This window comes from Miniopterus natalensis, chromosome 3, assembly GCF_054644295.1.
Source record: "Miniopterus natalensis isolate mMinNat1 chromosome 3, mMinNat1.hap1, whole genome shotgun sequence".
In the NCBI taxonomy this organism is placed as follows: Eukaryota; Metazoa; Chordata; class Mammalia; order Chiroptera; family Miniopteridae; genus Miniopterus; species Miniopterus natalensis.
In genome coordinates, this window is record NC_142083.1 from 94396172 (window position 1) to 94413421 (window position 17250).

At 55.4% G+C, this 17250-nt stretch overlaps 1 protein-coding gene across 1 annotated transcript; it reads left to right on the top strand.

Moving 5' to 3' along the window:
* The first annotated feature begins 11347 nt into the window (after window positions 1–11347).
* Window positions 11348–13576, top strand: LOC107533337 (mastin-like). The gene is made up of 5 exons (XM_016207993.2): window positions 11348–11408; window positions 11594–11771; window positions 12003–12274; window positions 13181–13326; window positions 13412–13576. Exons 1-5 carry the CDS (start codon window positions 11348–11350, stop codon window positions 13574–13576), a joined length of 822 nt encoding a protein of 273 aa, XP_016063479.2.
* The last annotated feature ends 3674 nt before the right edge of the window (window positions 13577–17250 follow it).

Sequence of the window (17250 nt, forward strand, 5' to 3'; positions counted from 1 at the left end):
GTTTGAATAGTCACGTTCTAAGGTTCCTGGCAGATATGAGTTGCAGGGACGTTATTCCAGCCCTCTGTGTCTGGAAAGGGAGCCAGGTATCTCCCTCTGTGTCTTGGAAAGGGAGCCAGGTGTCTCCCTCTGTGTCTGGAAAGGGAGCCAGGTGTCTCCATGGGCCTATTTCCTGGGGAGTGGAAGCTGCACCCAGCATCCTTTCCTGAAATCCCTTTTCTGCTGCAGTCGGCCAGGGCTGTGTCTGTGACTGGTACTCAGGGTGTCCCTGACCCAGGAGTCAGCAGGACATGTGGACAGGGGCCTGACACGGGCATGACGAAGGGTCCCACATGGGCCAGGTGTGAGATGGACAGGAGTCCAGCAAGATACCTGGCGTCACCCTCCCGCGTCCTGCAGGCCCAGCCTGGCGCCCTGGGTGATGCGTAACATCCGACCCATACACTCCTGCGTCTACGGCCACGACACACAGCTTCCTGCAGGCTGCGACCCTGGCTGTGTGGTCAGTGGACGTCGTGTGCCCCACATTCCCTCTCCCCTGGTCCTCCCACACCTGCAGCAAATCGTCACAGCCATGGATATGTCCCTGAAACTTGTAAGATGTCCTCATGGATACCAGACCCTGCTTGCCAGGGTGTCCTGCATGTCAGCCATGCGACGGAGTTCACTTCTCTCTCACACGGTCACTGTGGGCTGGGTGGTGAGGGCTGCTCCTTCCACTGTCTCCCTGTGATGGCTCCTCCCAGGGCTCAGACGTGCAGCACTAGTGTCCCCCAGGGACATGGCTGCTCCCTCTGATGGCGTTCGAGCCTTCGCCGGAGTTCTCTGTGGCCACAGCACTCTACTCCCCAACTCATCGCCTCCGCATCTGCCACCTCCCTCAGTTCCCTCTTTGCCTTGAGCCCATCTCAGACATTTCTTTCTAATAAATGAAAAAAAAAATTAAAATAGATTTTATTTTTTTAGAGCAATTTTAGGTTCCTAGAAAATGGTGTACAAAGTCCAGTCCCCATATAGGCAGTTTCCCTTCTGTTAACGACTTTCATTAGTGTGGTACATTTGTTACAGTTGATGAACCAACATGGACACAATTCTATTAGCTCTGGCCCACAGCTAACATCAGGGTCACTCCTTGTGCATCCCATGGGCTTTGACAAATGTACTATGACATGTATCCTCACACTATGCCTTCCTTTTGGTGTCCCCACCAACCTTTCTCCCATCGGACCCTGGCAGCCCTAGGAATGCTTTTCTCATGGGAAATTCTAACCTGAAAATCATAGAAGGGCATCTTGTTTAAAAGTCACACTCAGGCTTTGTGGGGGTCCAGCCCCCTCTCTAGGAGGTGACCAAGTGAACTCCCCACACAGCCCGCTAGATGCCTACAGCCAGCTCTCGGAACACACACTCTCTTACTTTTAATCTAGTGGCAACTAACTCCGACCTGCACTCAAAGTTTCATTTTTCTCTCAAGTAGTAAAACACCTGGTGAGATAAGCAAATTAAAGCCACACTGAGATCCCATGATCTAGACAGCAGATTGGCAGAACTGAGAAGCCCAAGCGTGCCAAGTTGAGGCGAGGCTGGCGTGGTGGGGACTCACACGCTGCTGGTGGGAGTGAAATTGGGACAGCCACCTAGGGAATAAACCATCACCAGGTAACCCTCCCGCAGGGTCTACTTCTGGGTGGAAAAGCTCTTGCCTGGGTCCCCGCAGGTGACAGGCATCATCGCGTCTGGGGCCATGTTGGCCAGTCGCGATCATCCTTGGTGGCACGTGCAGGGTTCGCCAGCATCAGTGTTGGAAGATGTATGAGAAGGTCAACTACAGAGCAATAGGAGAGCACAACAGCAGCACCCAGACGAGGGTAGATCTCACCAACGCCACACAAATCCAAGGACACAGGTCAGGAAGGAGCGCGCCCTGCATGATCCCGAAACAGCCCGCACACTTTGGGGATGCAGGCAGCTGGGAAAAGTGTAAAAAGCAACTGAAGTCAAGATTGGGGGTCTCCAACCGCATGCCCTGGAGGTGAGGTCTTTTTGGGTCTGTGTGCATCCTGGGTGCTCCGTGTGGCCTAGCGTCCCCGGCCCCCTGTCCCCTCTCAGCCTCCAGCCTTGGGCTGCTGTGAGGCTTGACCCAGGTTGTGTAGGTAGAGGGGACCTTCGGGGGCCAATTTGATCCATGGGAGACCTGGGCCCTGGGCTCCGGACCCTAGCGGGGTAGGAATGTCACCTGGCAGGTTCTTACCTTATAGCTCTAGATTTTAGTTGAGAAGCAAACCTCACCTGATGTACCCCATTATCTGGTTTCCTGTCTTCAGACTCATCCATTCCAAAAGTATATTATCTGTTTAGTCTTTTCCCAGTCGGATGTCACCTCCTTGGGAACAGGGCTTCCAAAGCACAGGGCCTAAGTCAGGCAGCTGAGTTGATGATCATGGCCAGCTAATGAGGATGACCCGCATCTCCTGCCACTCCAAGTTCAGTGAGAGCCTGTCTGCTGTGGGGGGTGCAGACATCACCCTGCCGAGCCTGGAGGCCACTGTGACATTCTCCCATGTCAGCTGGTTTCCCTCCCTCCAGCCCTGGCCAGGCTGGACCTGTGCTCTCACTCAGCCTCCCACACCACAAGGGCCAGATACCATCCCTCATTTTTGAGACAGAAACACTCAGGCTCAGAAAGGTCAAGAGACTTGCTCAGGGCCCCACAGCTCCCAGTCTCCAAGGCTGGGCCTGCCCTGAAGCCTCTTGGACGGGGGACATCTGCAGCCAGGAGGCCGGAGCCTGAGTGGATGAGAGGTTTTGTCCCTGGAGTAGAGGCAGTTTCTCTTCTCTCTCCCCATCCAGACACAGAACCCCCGTGGGGTGGAAGAGCCGGCAGCTCCAACCTCTACCTGAACCACAAAATAGCCCACGGTTTCTATTTTCCACACTTCTCTGTTTTCTGTTTATGAGATGTGATGCTGACTTTCCATTTCTGACAGTAATAGAATTTTTTAAAATTCCAGGTTTTATTAAACATTTGATCAAATTTATTATTTATTTAAAAATTTCAAATATTTCAATTACAGTTGACATACAACATTATATTAGTTTCGGGTCTACAACATAGAGATTAGACATTTATATAACCTATATAACTAAGGTGATCGCCCCCCTCGCCCCTGTAGGTCTGGTACCCCATCTGACACCATACAGAGTTATTACAATATTAGTTACATTTCCTATGCTATACTTTACATCCCTCTGTCTTTATAACTGGCAATTTGTACAACATTTGATCAAATTTAAGGAGAAAATGTGGAGCCGGGACTGGGGGCCTGGGTGCTCTGGGTGCTCTGGGTCAGGACCCTGCAGGAGCCGCAGCCTCTGCTCTCTGCCGCCCCCTGGTGGCTGCATCCTGCAGGCCGGGTGCCCTCACCTGGGCAGTTTTCTGTTTATATCTGGGGGTGAAAATTGAGTTTCCACTCATGCCCAGCCCCCCCTCCCCCGCTCTGGGGCTTCAGGGAGGAACCTGAGACACGACCTTACTCCCAGGATGGCTGGTGCTTTGGGGGAGATGGCTAGAGAGGAACTGGGGAACAAACGTGCTGAGCCAGTGGGCCCCTCTGTGGACACTGGGGTCTAAGCCTGGAGCTGCACCTGAAAGTGGGCTCTGGTGGGCTGGCCACCTGGGCAGTGACAGGTGCTGCGACGTGCAGGAGAGACCCGCGCTCTCGCCCATCTTCCCTGGGGCTCACCCTCGCCCTCTAGTGGGGGGAGGCCACAAAGGCTGATTTCTGCTTGGTACCCCTTTCTCTCCCGCTGCCTCCAGGGGTGGGGTGGGGGGTCCCGGTAGGGGTTGGGGTTGGGGATAGGGAGGGGGGCAAGTGGCCCTGCTAGGACAGTTGGGTGCAACTGCTGAGTGCAGTGACCTGGCTGGTGGGCATTCTTCTGAGGTCTCCTGCAGTAACTGGCTGCACAGCCGCCTTCCCTGAGACCATGACCTCTCATGGGCCCCCTCTCCTCTCCTTGGCTCCCCTCCTCCCAGGTGTTCCTTTGTCGCCTCCCTCATTCCTAAGCCCATCTCTCCTTTCTTCACTGTGCCCCTCACAATGTCCCCGCCCTGTGGAAACCAGGCTTGGTTGCATGGAGGGAGAGAAACAGGCCAGCAGCCGACTCACTTTCCCTGCCATGGATGCAATATGTCCTCGGCAGGGACTTCTCGAGAGAGGGCATCCTGGCAGATGTTGATAAGCCTCCCACATGTCCCTTCAGGGAGGATGGGTCACCCCCTGTTGCTGGGACAACTGCTAGCAGACCCCTCACTCTCGGGCTCTTAGGGACAGTATGCCAAGACCATGCCCCCTCCCCACTGAAAATGGATGACAGGAGGTTACACAGGCCTAGCCTCCCCCTTACCAAGGGGCCTCCTGCTCCTGACCCCTGACCCCTGACGTCTATGTAGAGGCTTCTGAGCCCCTGATTGTGGGCTTCTAGGAGCCTGGCCCTTAGCAACTGGAGCCAGGTGTGATCTGAGGAGGCCACTCTGGGATGGGGTCTTGGAGCTGAACTCTGCCTCCTGGCTGGCCGTGGCCCCAGCACTGACAATGGGTTGTACGAGACCAGGGAGTTTGACCCTGATTGCTAAGCTCAGTGGAGGCTCTGGAAAAAGCTGCCAAAAAGCTGAGAGTGGTCAAGTGGCAGATGAAGGCTACACATAAGAGCAGAAGGGCACCTGGGCAGCTCATAAGGGCAGAGAAAGTGAGCGCCACCAGTGGCCGAAGGGCCAAGTGGCCAAGCTCCGGGACAGAGATGCTCCCTCGGGGTGATGGACTGGCCAAAGCCTGGGCCTGGCTAGAACAAAGTGGGGCCTGACCCATGGGAAAGTGACATCTGGGTTGTTGTCCATGAAATTTTGAGTCCCCAGACCTCCTAGCTTGCTGAGTGCCATCCCCTCTGCCCCTTATCAAGAGCCAGCATACCCATCCTGTATTAGTTTCCTGTGGCTGCTGTCACAAGTCACCACAGTGCACATGAATCATCTCACGATTCTGTAGTCAGGAGACCCGTGGCTTTCATGGGCTAAACCCAGGTGTCGGCTGGTCCCCCCTGTAGGTTCCAGGGAGAACGTGTTCCTGGCCCTTTCCAACTTTTGGAGGCTGGGGCGTTCCTTGGCATGTGGCCCCTTCCTCTACCTCCAAAGCCAGAGGGCCAGTGATTACATGTGGCCCTCCTGGATAATCCAGAATGATCCCCCACCTCAAGGGCACCCAGTTAGCTACTTTAATTGCCTCTGCACCCTTTATCCCCCTTTGCCAGGTATCTGACATGTCCACAGTTTCTGGGGATCAGGATGTGGATGTCTTTGGGGGCCATTATTCTGCCTTCCTAACCCCCCTTTGTAATGCAGAGGCCTCTCATCTCCTGAACACTAGCCTTTAACCAGGGTTAGTCACAGCCCAGCCCTGCAGGGCCTGTCAGAGGAAAGTGACTGTGTCCCAAAGGAGCTGTGGGGTCTGGCCATGACGTTCCTGCAGGAGTCGTGGGAACACAGCCTGGGCTGGTGGTCCAGACAGCGGAACCAGGCTGGACGTGGCAGAAACCCTGACCTGGAGTATGAGCCCCCAGGAGATGGAGCCAGAAAACCTGCTGGGGCCCATGGCCCGCAGGATGGCCCAGGGGACACATCGTTTGCCAGAGCCCCAGGGAATGCACTGGCAAGAGGGCCGGGCACTATTAGCCATTGCCTGGGGCATTTTTTGGTCAGGGGGGCCTGAGAGTGAGAGGTGCAGTCTCACTCTGACCTTGTCACTGGCAGAAGGCCCAGGAGCCCACCTGATGGTCACTTGCCCTGTCTTCAAACTGGGGACAGATGTGGTTGGTGGCCGTCCAAACTGCATTGGTTCTTAGGCCTGTGGGTGAGAGCTCCCACACTGGAGCCCAAGTGGAGGCCTCGAAACTCCACCCTCATGGGGGTAACTGAAGAGCGCAGCTGACACGGTGAGGATGGTTCTCACAAAAAGCCCCATCCTCCAGGTTACAGGGCATACTCTCCTTCAGTGACCGTCACATGGGGTCTGTGTCCCCAGGAGGCTGGCTCAATGATCCTGGAGGCAGGAGCAGCCCTGCCTGCTGTCACTGCTGTGATCCTGGGGGGATGGTGCTTCCCCTCCCTGCACCTGGTGTGTAAGTCCTGGTTCCCAAAGGGGGACTAATTCGCCAGGGGACAGGGTGAGAGTCCCACTGAACAGCTATAGCTGCACCTGCTTCTTCGAGCTCCTGGTGCCAAGGGACGGACAGGCAGGGAGCAGAGACACCATTGTGGCAGGGTGCCTTAGTGTCCTGAGGCGGCCGTAAGGAATTATCATAACCTTGGGGGGTCTTAAAACAAAAGGAATTTAACCTCTGAGTTCTGGAGGCCAGATGTCCGAAAGCAGCTGCCAGCAGGTTGGTTCCTTCTCAGGGCCTCAGGGAGAGAATGTGTTCCAGGCCTCTGTCCCAGCTCCTGGAAGGGGCCCGCCATCCCTGGTGCTCCAGGCCTGCATTGCATAACTCCAACCTCTGCTTCTATCATTAGTGGTCTTCCCTCTGTGTCTGTCCCTGTCTTCTTCCTATAAGGACACCAGTCATATTGGATTAGGGCCCCGCCTTAATGCCCTCGCCTAAACTTGATTACATCTGCAAAGACTATTTCCAAAGGAGGACCCATTGGTGCAAAGACTATTTCCAAAGGAAGTCTCAGGGCTAGCACTGAGACTTATCTTCTCTGGGGACACATTAACCTGTAACAGCAGGGGCAACTGACTCTGATAACCCAGAGGGGGTAGAACTGTGGCCACAATGAAGCAGGAATGTGTGTAGTCCAGATGATCGCCTGGGTCCTTGCCCTATTTTGATGGTAAGCAGACAAGGGTAGAAGGCAAGGCCTTCAAAAGGCTTGGGACCCAGGACCTAGATCCCTGAGGGGTGAGAGTTAGGGCCATGCCAGCAGAGGTGGTGGCTGAGGGTGAAGGGACTCTGGAATATATGATAGGGACCACCTGTAGAGGCAGGGGCTGTCGTCTGTCCATCTACCCTTCTCTGCTGACTTTCCCCAGGAAGAACGTTCTGAGAAGCCTGAAGGAGCTGCTGACAGACAGCACTGGGCAGTCAGCCCTTTTGGGAAGTGGCATTTTCCCTTGGCATTTTGAGAGCACGGCTCTAGTTTCTAGTCTGTTGAGACACCTGATGTCGCTCTTGTGGAGACCAACAGCATTTTTTCAGTGTGTGACCCCAGGAACTCTCAGTGTTGCCCAGAATGACTAGCACTATCTGATGGTTCCAGAGCTGCAACTTGGGAGGGAGAAGGGGAGAGAGAGGGATCTATGTGAGAGAGACATCGATTGGTTGCCTCCCGAACGCGTCCTGACAGGGGCTGGGGATCAAAACCTGCAACCCAGGTACATGCCCTTGAGAATCGAACCCTTGACCCTTCGGTGTGCAGGCCGATGCTCCAACCACTGAGCAACACCGGCTAGGGTCTTTTGTTCCATTTTTTAGATGTTCTCTTAAATTAATTTTCCAACTATTCTATTGAATGTTTAATTTGTTATATTTTTAATGTCCAAGGGCACTTGGATATTATCTATTTATATGAGAAGAAAACAGTATGTAATCCCTGTTTCATAAACACAGTATCTTTTCCTGCCTCCCTGAAAATATACGGAAACCTCACCTGTTTCTCTTCATTGTTAGTTGAATAGGTTTGGGTAACTTTTTTTCATTTGTTTTTAGTTTGGTTTCTAACTTCCCAATTCAGTGCTTCCCTGGTCAGGCCCAACTGTTTTTTGTTTTTTTTTAAATCCTCACCCAAGGATAGTTTTTCCATTGAGCTTCAGAGAGTGGAAGGGAAATAGAGAGAGGGAGAGAGGGAGAGGGAGGAAGACAGAGAGAGAGAGGAGGGAGAGAGAGAGAAACATCGATGTGAGAGAGACACGTGGATTGGTTGCCTCCTGCACGCACCCTGACTGGGGCCAGGTATAGAGCCTGCAACCGAGATACATGCCCTTGGCTGGAATCAAACCCAGGACCCTTCAGTCCAGGACTGATGCTCTCTAACCACTGAGCTAAACTGGCCAGGGCCTCAACTGTTTTCTTCATACCTAAGAAGGAGCCATTAGGTTTTGGGGTGGTTTATGCCAAAAATTACCACCATAGCCAAGTATAATTTTCTAACAGGAACAACTGTGCTTATTAACAGTTCACATGCTGACTCAAATCTGTCAACCTGATTGGCTGGTTGGACTAGTTGGTTTTATCCTAAGATGATTGGGTGAAAAACTGGGCTGGAAGATGAGGGCCTGAGTCCTGACCAGGGGCAGACTCCCCTCAATCCCTGTTTCCAGCCTTGTGTCTCTCCCAGGCAACCCCTTCCTCCGTGCTGGGTGAGCCTAAGCCAGGAGCCTCTAGTTCACTTTCTTCAGGGAATAAACCTGGGCCCGTTTTCTGGGGCAGGTGGGTGGGGTGGCCATTATTCATCCTGATGAGGCTCTGAGGCTGTGTGTCCAGACTCTAGACAACCCCCTGTTCATAGACCCCGTGTCAACACCACCTCTTCAGCCCCTGCCAACACCTGAGGTGCCTGGGACAAAGCGGCCCCATCTCCACGTGTCCTCCAAGCACAGTGAGGTGGCCTCAAACCAAGCACCAGAAAGCGGGTTGCGCTTGTCCCCACCCCCCACTTCTTGGTCCCTTCCACCTGATTCCCAGTGGCCCATCACCGATGTCACCTCCCTCTTTCTTTGCTGAGTTGATACCGTTTCCCTGTCCACCACTGTGCTGTCACTGAGGCTGGGGTCTAGGAGAATGGGCACGTAGGTCCAGCTGTTCAACCGCTGGAAGGCCTCTCGGCTCCCAGTTTTGCACCTTTATGATTCCAGCTCCATAATTTGCCCCACACTGTGCCCTGCGGCCTCCTGGGTCACCCTCGCCTGTATCTTCCTCCAGGCACACTTAGGGATCACTGTGAATGTTCCAGATGCACCTGCAGTTCATTTTCTTTTGGGGTTTTTGAAGAGTTGATATTTGATGACACCGTCTCTTTTTAGCAACATCGAATGACATTTTATTTCATGTTACTTCCCTTCTCGGGAAAGTTTTGTGGTTGTCACGGACTCTGGAACATTTCCCTGTGAAGGTCGCAGCTACCGTCAGTAGGAACGCATGGCTGCTGCTGTGGGCCCGGCCTTTACCATTACGGCCTCTCCTTGGTTATTACTGAGATAAAAAAAAAAATGAGTTTCTTCTTCTTTCGCTCCTTATTTGTGTTTCAAACATTTATCTTCCATCCAGACACCTTGGGAAACCTAATCTTAAAACCTTTTCAGTTGAGGCTTTTGGCTTTTCTGAGAACAATGATTGTATTACCTGCGGTGATGGTCATGAGATTTCCCCTGAGGCCCTCAAACCTCTTGTCTCTGTTTCCGGTAGATCTGCTGTAATGTTCAAATGCTGTCCTTGTCCCCAGGTCTTGCCCAGCTGGTTATCGCCCGGCCTGGTGCTGGGGGACGGGAAGTCTGGGTCCAGCATCGGGCTGGGCCAACGTTGGGGACTGTGGCTTCTCTCTAACATCTCTGTGACTTGTCTTCCTGTCATCTGGGCCCCGGGAACCAGCCCCAAACCCACATCCACCATTGAGGGTGGGTGAAGGCTGGGCTTCTGTCCAGACCAGCACTGGGGAGGGGGTGGAAGCCCCCCATTGCCACCCAGAGGTCTTGCCCCTGGATCTGTGAGACTTGCAGGGTCTGTGAGCCCAGCCCCCCTCCTCCTGGGTGCTCACTCTCGACTCCCTGGTGGGGCTCCCTGGCCATGGTGGATCATAGTTGCTTCCTGTAGAGATCCTGAGCATCTCCTGAGGGTTCTGGATGCCCCCAGAGACACCAAAATCTCAGCAAGGATGACAGTGACTCTGGCCCCAGGAGGAGATGATGGGTTTCTAGCGACCTGAGCTCATCTGAGAGAGAAACATCGATCGATTGCTTCTTGTGCAAAGCATCCCTTGGTGGCCTCCTTGCTTGGCTCATGGGGGACACGCCATTGGTTCAGAAGTGGGGGGACCCCCCCCTCCTCTTGCTTCTCCTCTTAAACCATTGTCTGGTCCTATCCCATGTTTGGTGGACGATGATTCTCAGAAGCCAAAGGATGGAAACGTCTGTCCCTGGCGGGTGGCCAGCCTCTGCCTGGGGTTGGACTGGGGGACAGAGCTCCTCCATTCAGAAAGCAGGGAGCGTGGGAGGGAGGTCAGCTCCTAGCACTGTGGGGTGGCTCGGGGGGCTCTGGGGGTGCGAGGAGAGGCGATGAGAGCCAGCGTTAAACTGGCACCTCTCTCATCCTTGGCTGTGCGTTTTGGCGAAGTTTGATCACGCGTGTGATGTATGAGGACAGCTGAACCAGCGCATGGGAGTGTCCTGAGGCAGCTGCGATGAGTGCCACAGACTGGGGCCTTTAAACGACAGAAATTATTGTCACAGTGTTGGAGGAGGGAAGTCTAGAATCGAGGTGTGAGCAGGTCCCCGCTCCCTCGAAGGCCCCAGGGAGGCTGCCTCCTCCAACTCGCGGTGCCGCTGGCAAACTCGGCCTCCAGGTCCAGGGAGGGTGCCCCTTTCTGAGGGCGAGCGCCCCAAGGCGAGGAGCGCGGGAAGCAGGGGGCCAGGTGCTCCCCTGCGGCCCAGCTCTTGGCTCAGCTGCAAGGCCCCTATTACATCTGCGCCCTTGCTCTGTTTTATTGGTTTCAGAGCATCTTATTTATTTACTTTTAATTCTCACCCAAGGATATGTTTATTGATTTTAGAGAGAGGAAGGGAGAGAGAGAGAGAGAGAGAAAGACATCAATGTGAGAGTGAGGGAGAAACATCGACTGGTTGCTTCTTGTGCGCGCACCAACCAGGGACCGAACCCACAACCTAGGTGTGCGCCCTGACTGGGACTCGAACCTGCGACCTTTTGGTGTATGGGACTCTGCAGAGCATCTTATTTTTTTATTTTCCGTGTGCATACTATCCATCTCACTACCGATATGTCTTCAGCACCAAGTTCTCAGAGAAGACACTCGGTATTTCTTGTTTGCCAGATGGCCTGTGGGTCCCCACTGATCCACTGAAGGGATAAGCCCTGCCTCCTCCGGTGCCCCACCCCAAGGAGGGCAGGCTTCCCCTTTGCCCAGCTTCTGGGCAGCAGGATAAAGGGGCTCAGAGGAGCCCAGGAGCAGAAGGCGGAGAGACCTGGCATGGTGAGCACCCTGCTCAACCCCCATCCTCTCCAGCCTCAGTCCCCGGTGCCCTCACCCCAGGTCTCCTCACTCTGGCTCTACCCTCTCCCCCTGCAGATGCTGTGGCTGCTGTTCCTGACTCTCCCCTGCCTTGGGGGCTCCGTGTCTGTGACCTCAAGTGAGTCCTGACCCCCCAAGCTTGCCTATCTCCGAACCCCTGACTGATTTCTCAGAGGCCAGCCCTGGGATTTGGTGGTGGTCCCCAGATGAGGGTGGCCCTGGGGAGGGACTGAATATGAGGACCATGCTGAGTTCTGGGCAGGGGTGCCTGGGTCCCTGATGGCTCCTTCTCTGCCTCCCCAGATCCTGGCCCGGGTACTGAGCTAGCGGGCATCGTGGGGGGCCACGATGCCCCTGCTGGGAAGTGGCCGTGGCAGGTGGGCCTGTGGTTCTTGAATCCATTTGTGGGGTGGGAGCTCATTTGTGGGGGCTCTCTCATCCAGTCCCAGTGGGTGCTGACCGCTGCCCACTGCATTCGCGGGTAAGTCCCCACCCTGCCAACACCTGGGGAGTGGACAATGTTGGGAGGCATGTGATGTGTGTTGTGGGCAGTTCCTGGGCTGGGTGGCTGCAGACCCCCTGCCAGGATTCAGCTTCCTGGGGTTCCCCTTGCCCACCGCAGAGGGGGAAGCCTCTAGGCTCTGAGGGGCTGGCGCACTTCTTGCTCTTCTGCTACAGCCTCTTTCAAAGCTTCTGGTCTTCTGTTCCCCAGGAAAAACCCAGTGCCTTCGAGCTTTAAGGTGCAACTAGGACTAGTGAGACCCTCCCTCTATTATACTGAGAAGGTGGCTATGGTCATCCGGCACCCCGCGTACAGTCTTGAAGAAGGGCCGCAAAGTGGGGCGGATGTGGCACTTCTCAAACTGGAGGCCTCTGTGCTGCCATCTAACCTAGTCAAGTGGATCACCCTCCCACCAGAGTCATTCACGGTCCCCTCAGGCACGGAGTGCTGGGTGACCGGCTGGGGTGACACTGATCCTGAAGGTAAGGATTGGGATGACCAGCTGGAGTTTAAAGAGGAGACTGAGGGCAGGTGCAACGGGGTGCTGGCCAAGCTTTACAGATGAGGTCTTAGCTAGGGTCCCTCCTGGGGTCTCCCTTGGGTGTAGGAGGGACAGCTAGAGAGGACTCTGTTAAGGAGCAGAGATCAGAGTAGCAAGAGCGAGGCCAGGCCATGGGCATTTCCTTTTTCTTTTTTTTTAAATCTTCACCCAAGGGTATTTTTTTCCATTGCTTTTCAGAGAGAGTAGAAGGGAGAGAGAGAGAGAGAAACATTGATGTGAGAGAGACACATCGATTGATTGCCTCCCACATGAGCCCCGCCCGGGCCGGGGCCGAGCCTGCAACCCAGGTACGTGCCCTTGACTTGGAATTGAACCCGGGACCCTCTGATGCACCGGCCAGTGCTCTAAGCACTGAGCACACTGCAGGCCGCTGGGGGTGTTTCTTGGCACTGACTCTGAGCCAGGCCCTGTGTGTGCCCTATGTCCGCACGCTCTCTGTAGCCTTGGTGGGATGGAAACCGAGGAGCGAGAACTCCAGCGACTTGCTCAAGGATTCACTATGAAATGGCCAAAGTCAAATTTGACACTAGGTCTGCTCCCTCGGCATTTCTTGGGTGAAAGCACTTGCTCTGATTTTTCCCAATGAAAGTTATTTGTGGGTAAAAATATAGATATATTTCTGTTTCTTTTTGGAGCTTGGCGTCCGGTGTCAGCCTAGAGGTGATCAGCCCATTGCTCGTCTTCGGAATGAACCTGGAGAGTTGGGGTCTGGGGGGACTCCCAGGGTCTCCCTGGGGGCACTGAGGCTCAGTGTGTGGTTCTAGAACCCACGGCCTGTGGCCGTATGCCCCTCAGGACCCTAGGCTCACTTGGCTTCTTCTCACAGAGCTGCAGGCCCCGCTCCAGAATCTGCAGGAGGTGAAGGTCCCCATCGTGGCGGATGAGGTCTGTCGGCAGAAATACTCCAGGATCAACAAGTTTATCAAGGGCGACATGCTGTGTGCAGGGAGCAAGGACCGGGACTCCTGCCAGGTGAGAGCCCCAGGCTGTGGCCTCTGTGCATTGCTCCTGCCTGCACGGACCCTGAGCACTGACCACCTGTCTCTTTTTCCCACAGGGTGACTCCGGGGGCCCCTTGGTCTGTAAATGGAGGGGAAACTGGGTCCAGGTAGGGGTGGTGAGTTGGGGGAAGAGCTGCGGTCATTCTGACTTTCCTGGAGTCTATGCCCGAGTGACATCCTTCTTGCCCTGGATCTACCGGTATGTCCACTCCTCTCCTTGAGCCCCGGGCAGGGACAAGGATGCTGCCCACGTGAGATGAAGACAGGTCCTCCTTGGTGTTTGGGGGACCCTCGCTGCTCCTTCCCCAATGCCAGCTCTCCATTGCACCTAGAGTCATCTTCCATGTCCCCGCTCAGGAATCCTCCCACCTCAGCCACCTCCTCCAGCACCCTGTCGGTCCCCTGACAGGCGAAAGGGAGAGGCGGGTCTGTGCTCTGCAGGCGGGTGGGTGGCAGGAAGCACCCCGGGACCCCTGCCTCCTGCCCACTCTCTGTAGCTCATTAAACTGCTTGAAAAACTGCTCTGGACTGAGTGTCTGTGGCGTGGCCGAGGCAGCGGCGGGTGGGATCGTCCTGGTGGGGGTCTCAGCCTATGGAGGGTGGATGGGGGTCACCTGTGACTGCAGCATGGGTGGGCCCTCTTGGCTGGGGTGGGGGGATTCTGCCCGGGCCCTGCTCCCCGAGCTGCCCAGCGTCAGCCTGTCTAGATGCCTCCTTCAGCGGCAGTCAGAGTGGAAGCGATGCTTTGAATGACAGGCTTGGCAGCATGAACGCAGGAAGCATTGTTCCACCATTGTCACCACGGCTCTTCTCCACCCGGCACCCCTAATCTCCATTTTCCAGTTTGATCAACTTCTGCAAGGCCCATCTTTACTTCCCATGGGGGGGATGGGGGTTCCAGTGGACCAGAGAAGCTTCTCGGTTTCAAATCTAGGAAGTAAGAAGTCAGCTGCGAGGCCCCCTCCTGCCCGAGGCGGTGACGTGCGTGTTCCTGCTGAACTAGGATTTGGGGGAATGGTTGGTGCTCGGCTGGGGTTGGGGCCAGGACCCATGAGAGCCCGTGGAGCTTGATGCAGCCCCGCATTGTGGGTGAGGGGGCTCCATACCCTTCAGAGGCAGGCTGACCCCCAGTGTCTGATTTCTAAAATGCGGTGGCAGCCTTTGAGACCTTTCAGTGACCAAGAGCCCTGCCCCCGAGGCCAAGGTGAACAGCCCTGCTCTCCTCTGACTGTGACCTGGGTGCCTGGGGCGAGGTCTGGGCTCCGGAGATAGGGAGACTGGAAGCTCCAGGGTGGGCGGGTCAGGAGCTGCTTCCTTCACCTGCCCAGGGACTGAAGTCTGGGTTTCCTGGGAGCCGGAGCTCTCTGAGAAATCCTTTTTCTGAGAGGATGAGGCCTGAGACCCAGCCAGAAGGCACCACTGTGCAGATGGCCCACCTAGGGGATCTGCTCCACCCAGGGAGCAAGGAGGGGGCTGACACAGCACAGCCTGGCACTGCCCCCTCGGTGTGCCAGGCACACGTTCTGCCCAGGTGACTGCCCTGTCAATGGGGCCATGTTGATGGGCGGCTGCCAGGTGACCCGCATATGTCTAGTTCACCCCCTGCCCGCCCAGAGGGGTGTTGGTGTGCCTGCCTTGCCACTGGGTTTCATGGGATTGTAAATTCCTTTGTAGCCAGTGAAAGAGATTTTTCTCCACTGGTTAGGGGTGTAGTCAGACCTTTCGTGTTTTCAGGATTAAGAATGAGGATCTGGCCGGTGTGGCTCAGTGGTTGAGCGTTGCACCAAGAGGTATCTGGTTCGATTCCTGGTCAGGGCACATGCCTGGGTTTCAGGCTCGATCCCCAGTGCTGGGCGTGCAGGAGGCAGCCGATGGATGTTGGTGCATTGATGTTTCTCTCTCTCTCTCCCTCTCTCTTCCTTTCTCTCTAAAATCAATAAAAACGTATTTTTAAAAAATACACACAGAATGAGGATCTGGGAGACTCATGGGCCAGAGCTTCTGAGGGAGGGAGAATGTCTAGGACCTGGTGTTGTAGGGAAGGCTGGAGTTAGACAAACCCAAGCCTGGGGCTATCTGCAGGCAGGGCCACACGGTGGACTAATAGGGCTCTGTCCCCTGAGGACGGGCACAGGGCTCTGCCCCTCTGTCTCGGCTGGAATCACCACCAGAGCGCCTCACTTCCTGGGCTCAGCAGTAATTCATGGTGGGCTGAGCCAGGATTCCTGGCTGGAGGTGGGCAAGTGGTTGCCTCTGGCCTCTGAGATCTTTTCTATCTGAGCCCTGGGCGGGCAGAGGTGGGTGTGGGGGAGCACTGAGCCAGCAAGGCTTTGTTCCCCAAAAGAGGCCCCTCTAGGGCCAGGCCAGTGCCCATGGGGACTCTGGGGTGGGGCCCACAGGTGTTGGTCCCCTCCTCTTGTCTGAGATGAGCAAGAGACACCTTCGGGGTTTGGAATGGAGATTCCCTCTAGGCCCATGCCCTTCGCTCAAGGTGGAAAAACACACCTCAGACACTGTCAGGCTCTCCCACCTGTGCTAGTGTCCTGGCTTCACAGTAACAAAAGCCCACAGACGGGGGTGGGGGTGAGTCTTAAAACGAGACAAATTCATTCTCTTATGGTCTGGGGGCCAGAAGTCCGAAATCAAGTTGTCCTGGGGCCGCACCTAATCCTAGGCTCCCGCCTCTCCCAGCTTCTGGCGGTGCTGGGAATCCTTGGCTTGTGGATGCGTCGCCCTATCTCCCCCTCCCCCCACCCCTCTTGGTGTCCTCTGCGTCTCTCCGCGTCCTCACCTCTTCTTACAAGGACACCCATCATTGGATTTAGGGCCTACCCTGCTCCAGTCTGACCTCATCTTAACTAGTTACATCTGCATTGACCCTATTTTCAAGCGAGGTCAGGTTCTGAGGCGCTGGGCCTCGCTGATCCACATTGATCTACTTCATTGGTGACATTATGTGCCAATCAGGCTGCGTGCTTCTGAGAGGGGGAGAGCAACCCTGAAGAGGTACAGGGGCTTGCCACATTCAATATTCAGGAGTCCCACGGGCAAGCATGCGGGGACCCCCCCCCCCCGCCACGATAACAGACCAGTGATGACATCTGCACCTCTCATGGGAAGGAAGCAGCATGTTCCACACCTGAGGGCCGCTCCAGCCTGCAAAGTTGGTGACACAAAAGGCTGCCAGTTCTGAGGGGTCCCCAGTGCTAGAAAGGGCTCTGCTGCGGGTCCAGGCTGTCACTTGCATTGCAGGACACAGTAGACATGATGGTATTAAAAGTATTGGTGATGGGCAAGCCCCGGCGGGGGAGTGACGACTAGGCCCATGCAGCCTGCGTTGAAGAATATTATTGAGCTGTGAGTTACAGCTGGTGTCTGGGCACACTGGGTTCCTTGTGTCTAGAGGCCAGTGAACAAGAAGTGCCATCATCTTGGTAGGGACAATGACACTGACCACCAAGAAGAGGAAAGGCTGCTGTGTCACAATGGGGGGTAGGGAAGATGAGAGGCACTTGCGTGTCCCTTGGTACCTCCTCAATTGTGATGGCAGATGGACAAGTGCAGTCACCTGGCCTGAGAAGTTCATGTGACCAGACAGAGCTCAGATTCTCAGGGATGAGGGTCTGGGTCATGCTACCAGGTAAGACCCAGAGTCCACAGTTAGTAGCAAAGTTAGGATCTAGGTGGACAGTGGAGGGGGCCCTGTCAGCCTCAGTTGTACCCTGATCTTCTCCTTCTGAGCTTCCCTGGGCAGGAACTCCTCCGTAGCTCTGAGCAGCTGTCCTCAACACACGAGGCAGAAGGGGGTGGGCTGTGCCCGACACAGAGGTTGGCCTCCAGGTCCCCTTTCAGGGCAGAACTTGATGGCCTGCGTCTGGGAGGCTGGCAGCTCCTG

Bases quoted from the DNA above. Each gene is read 5' to 3' on its own strand.
- LOC107533337 (XM_016207993.2), top strand. From the start codon at position 11,348: ATGCTGTGGCTGCTGTTCCTGACTCTCCCCTGCCTTGGGGGCTCCGTG. The intron at 11,409-11,593 runs GTGAGTCCTGAC...CTGCCTCCCCAG, and splicing joins CTCCGTGTCTGTGACCTCAA to ATCCTGGCCCGGGTACTGAG. The intron at 13,327-13,411 runs GTGAGAGCCCCA...TTTTTCCCACAG, and splicing joins AGGACCGGGACTCCTGCCAG to GGTGACTCCGGGGGCCCCTT.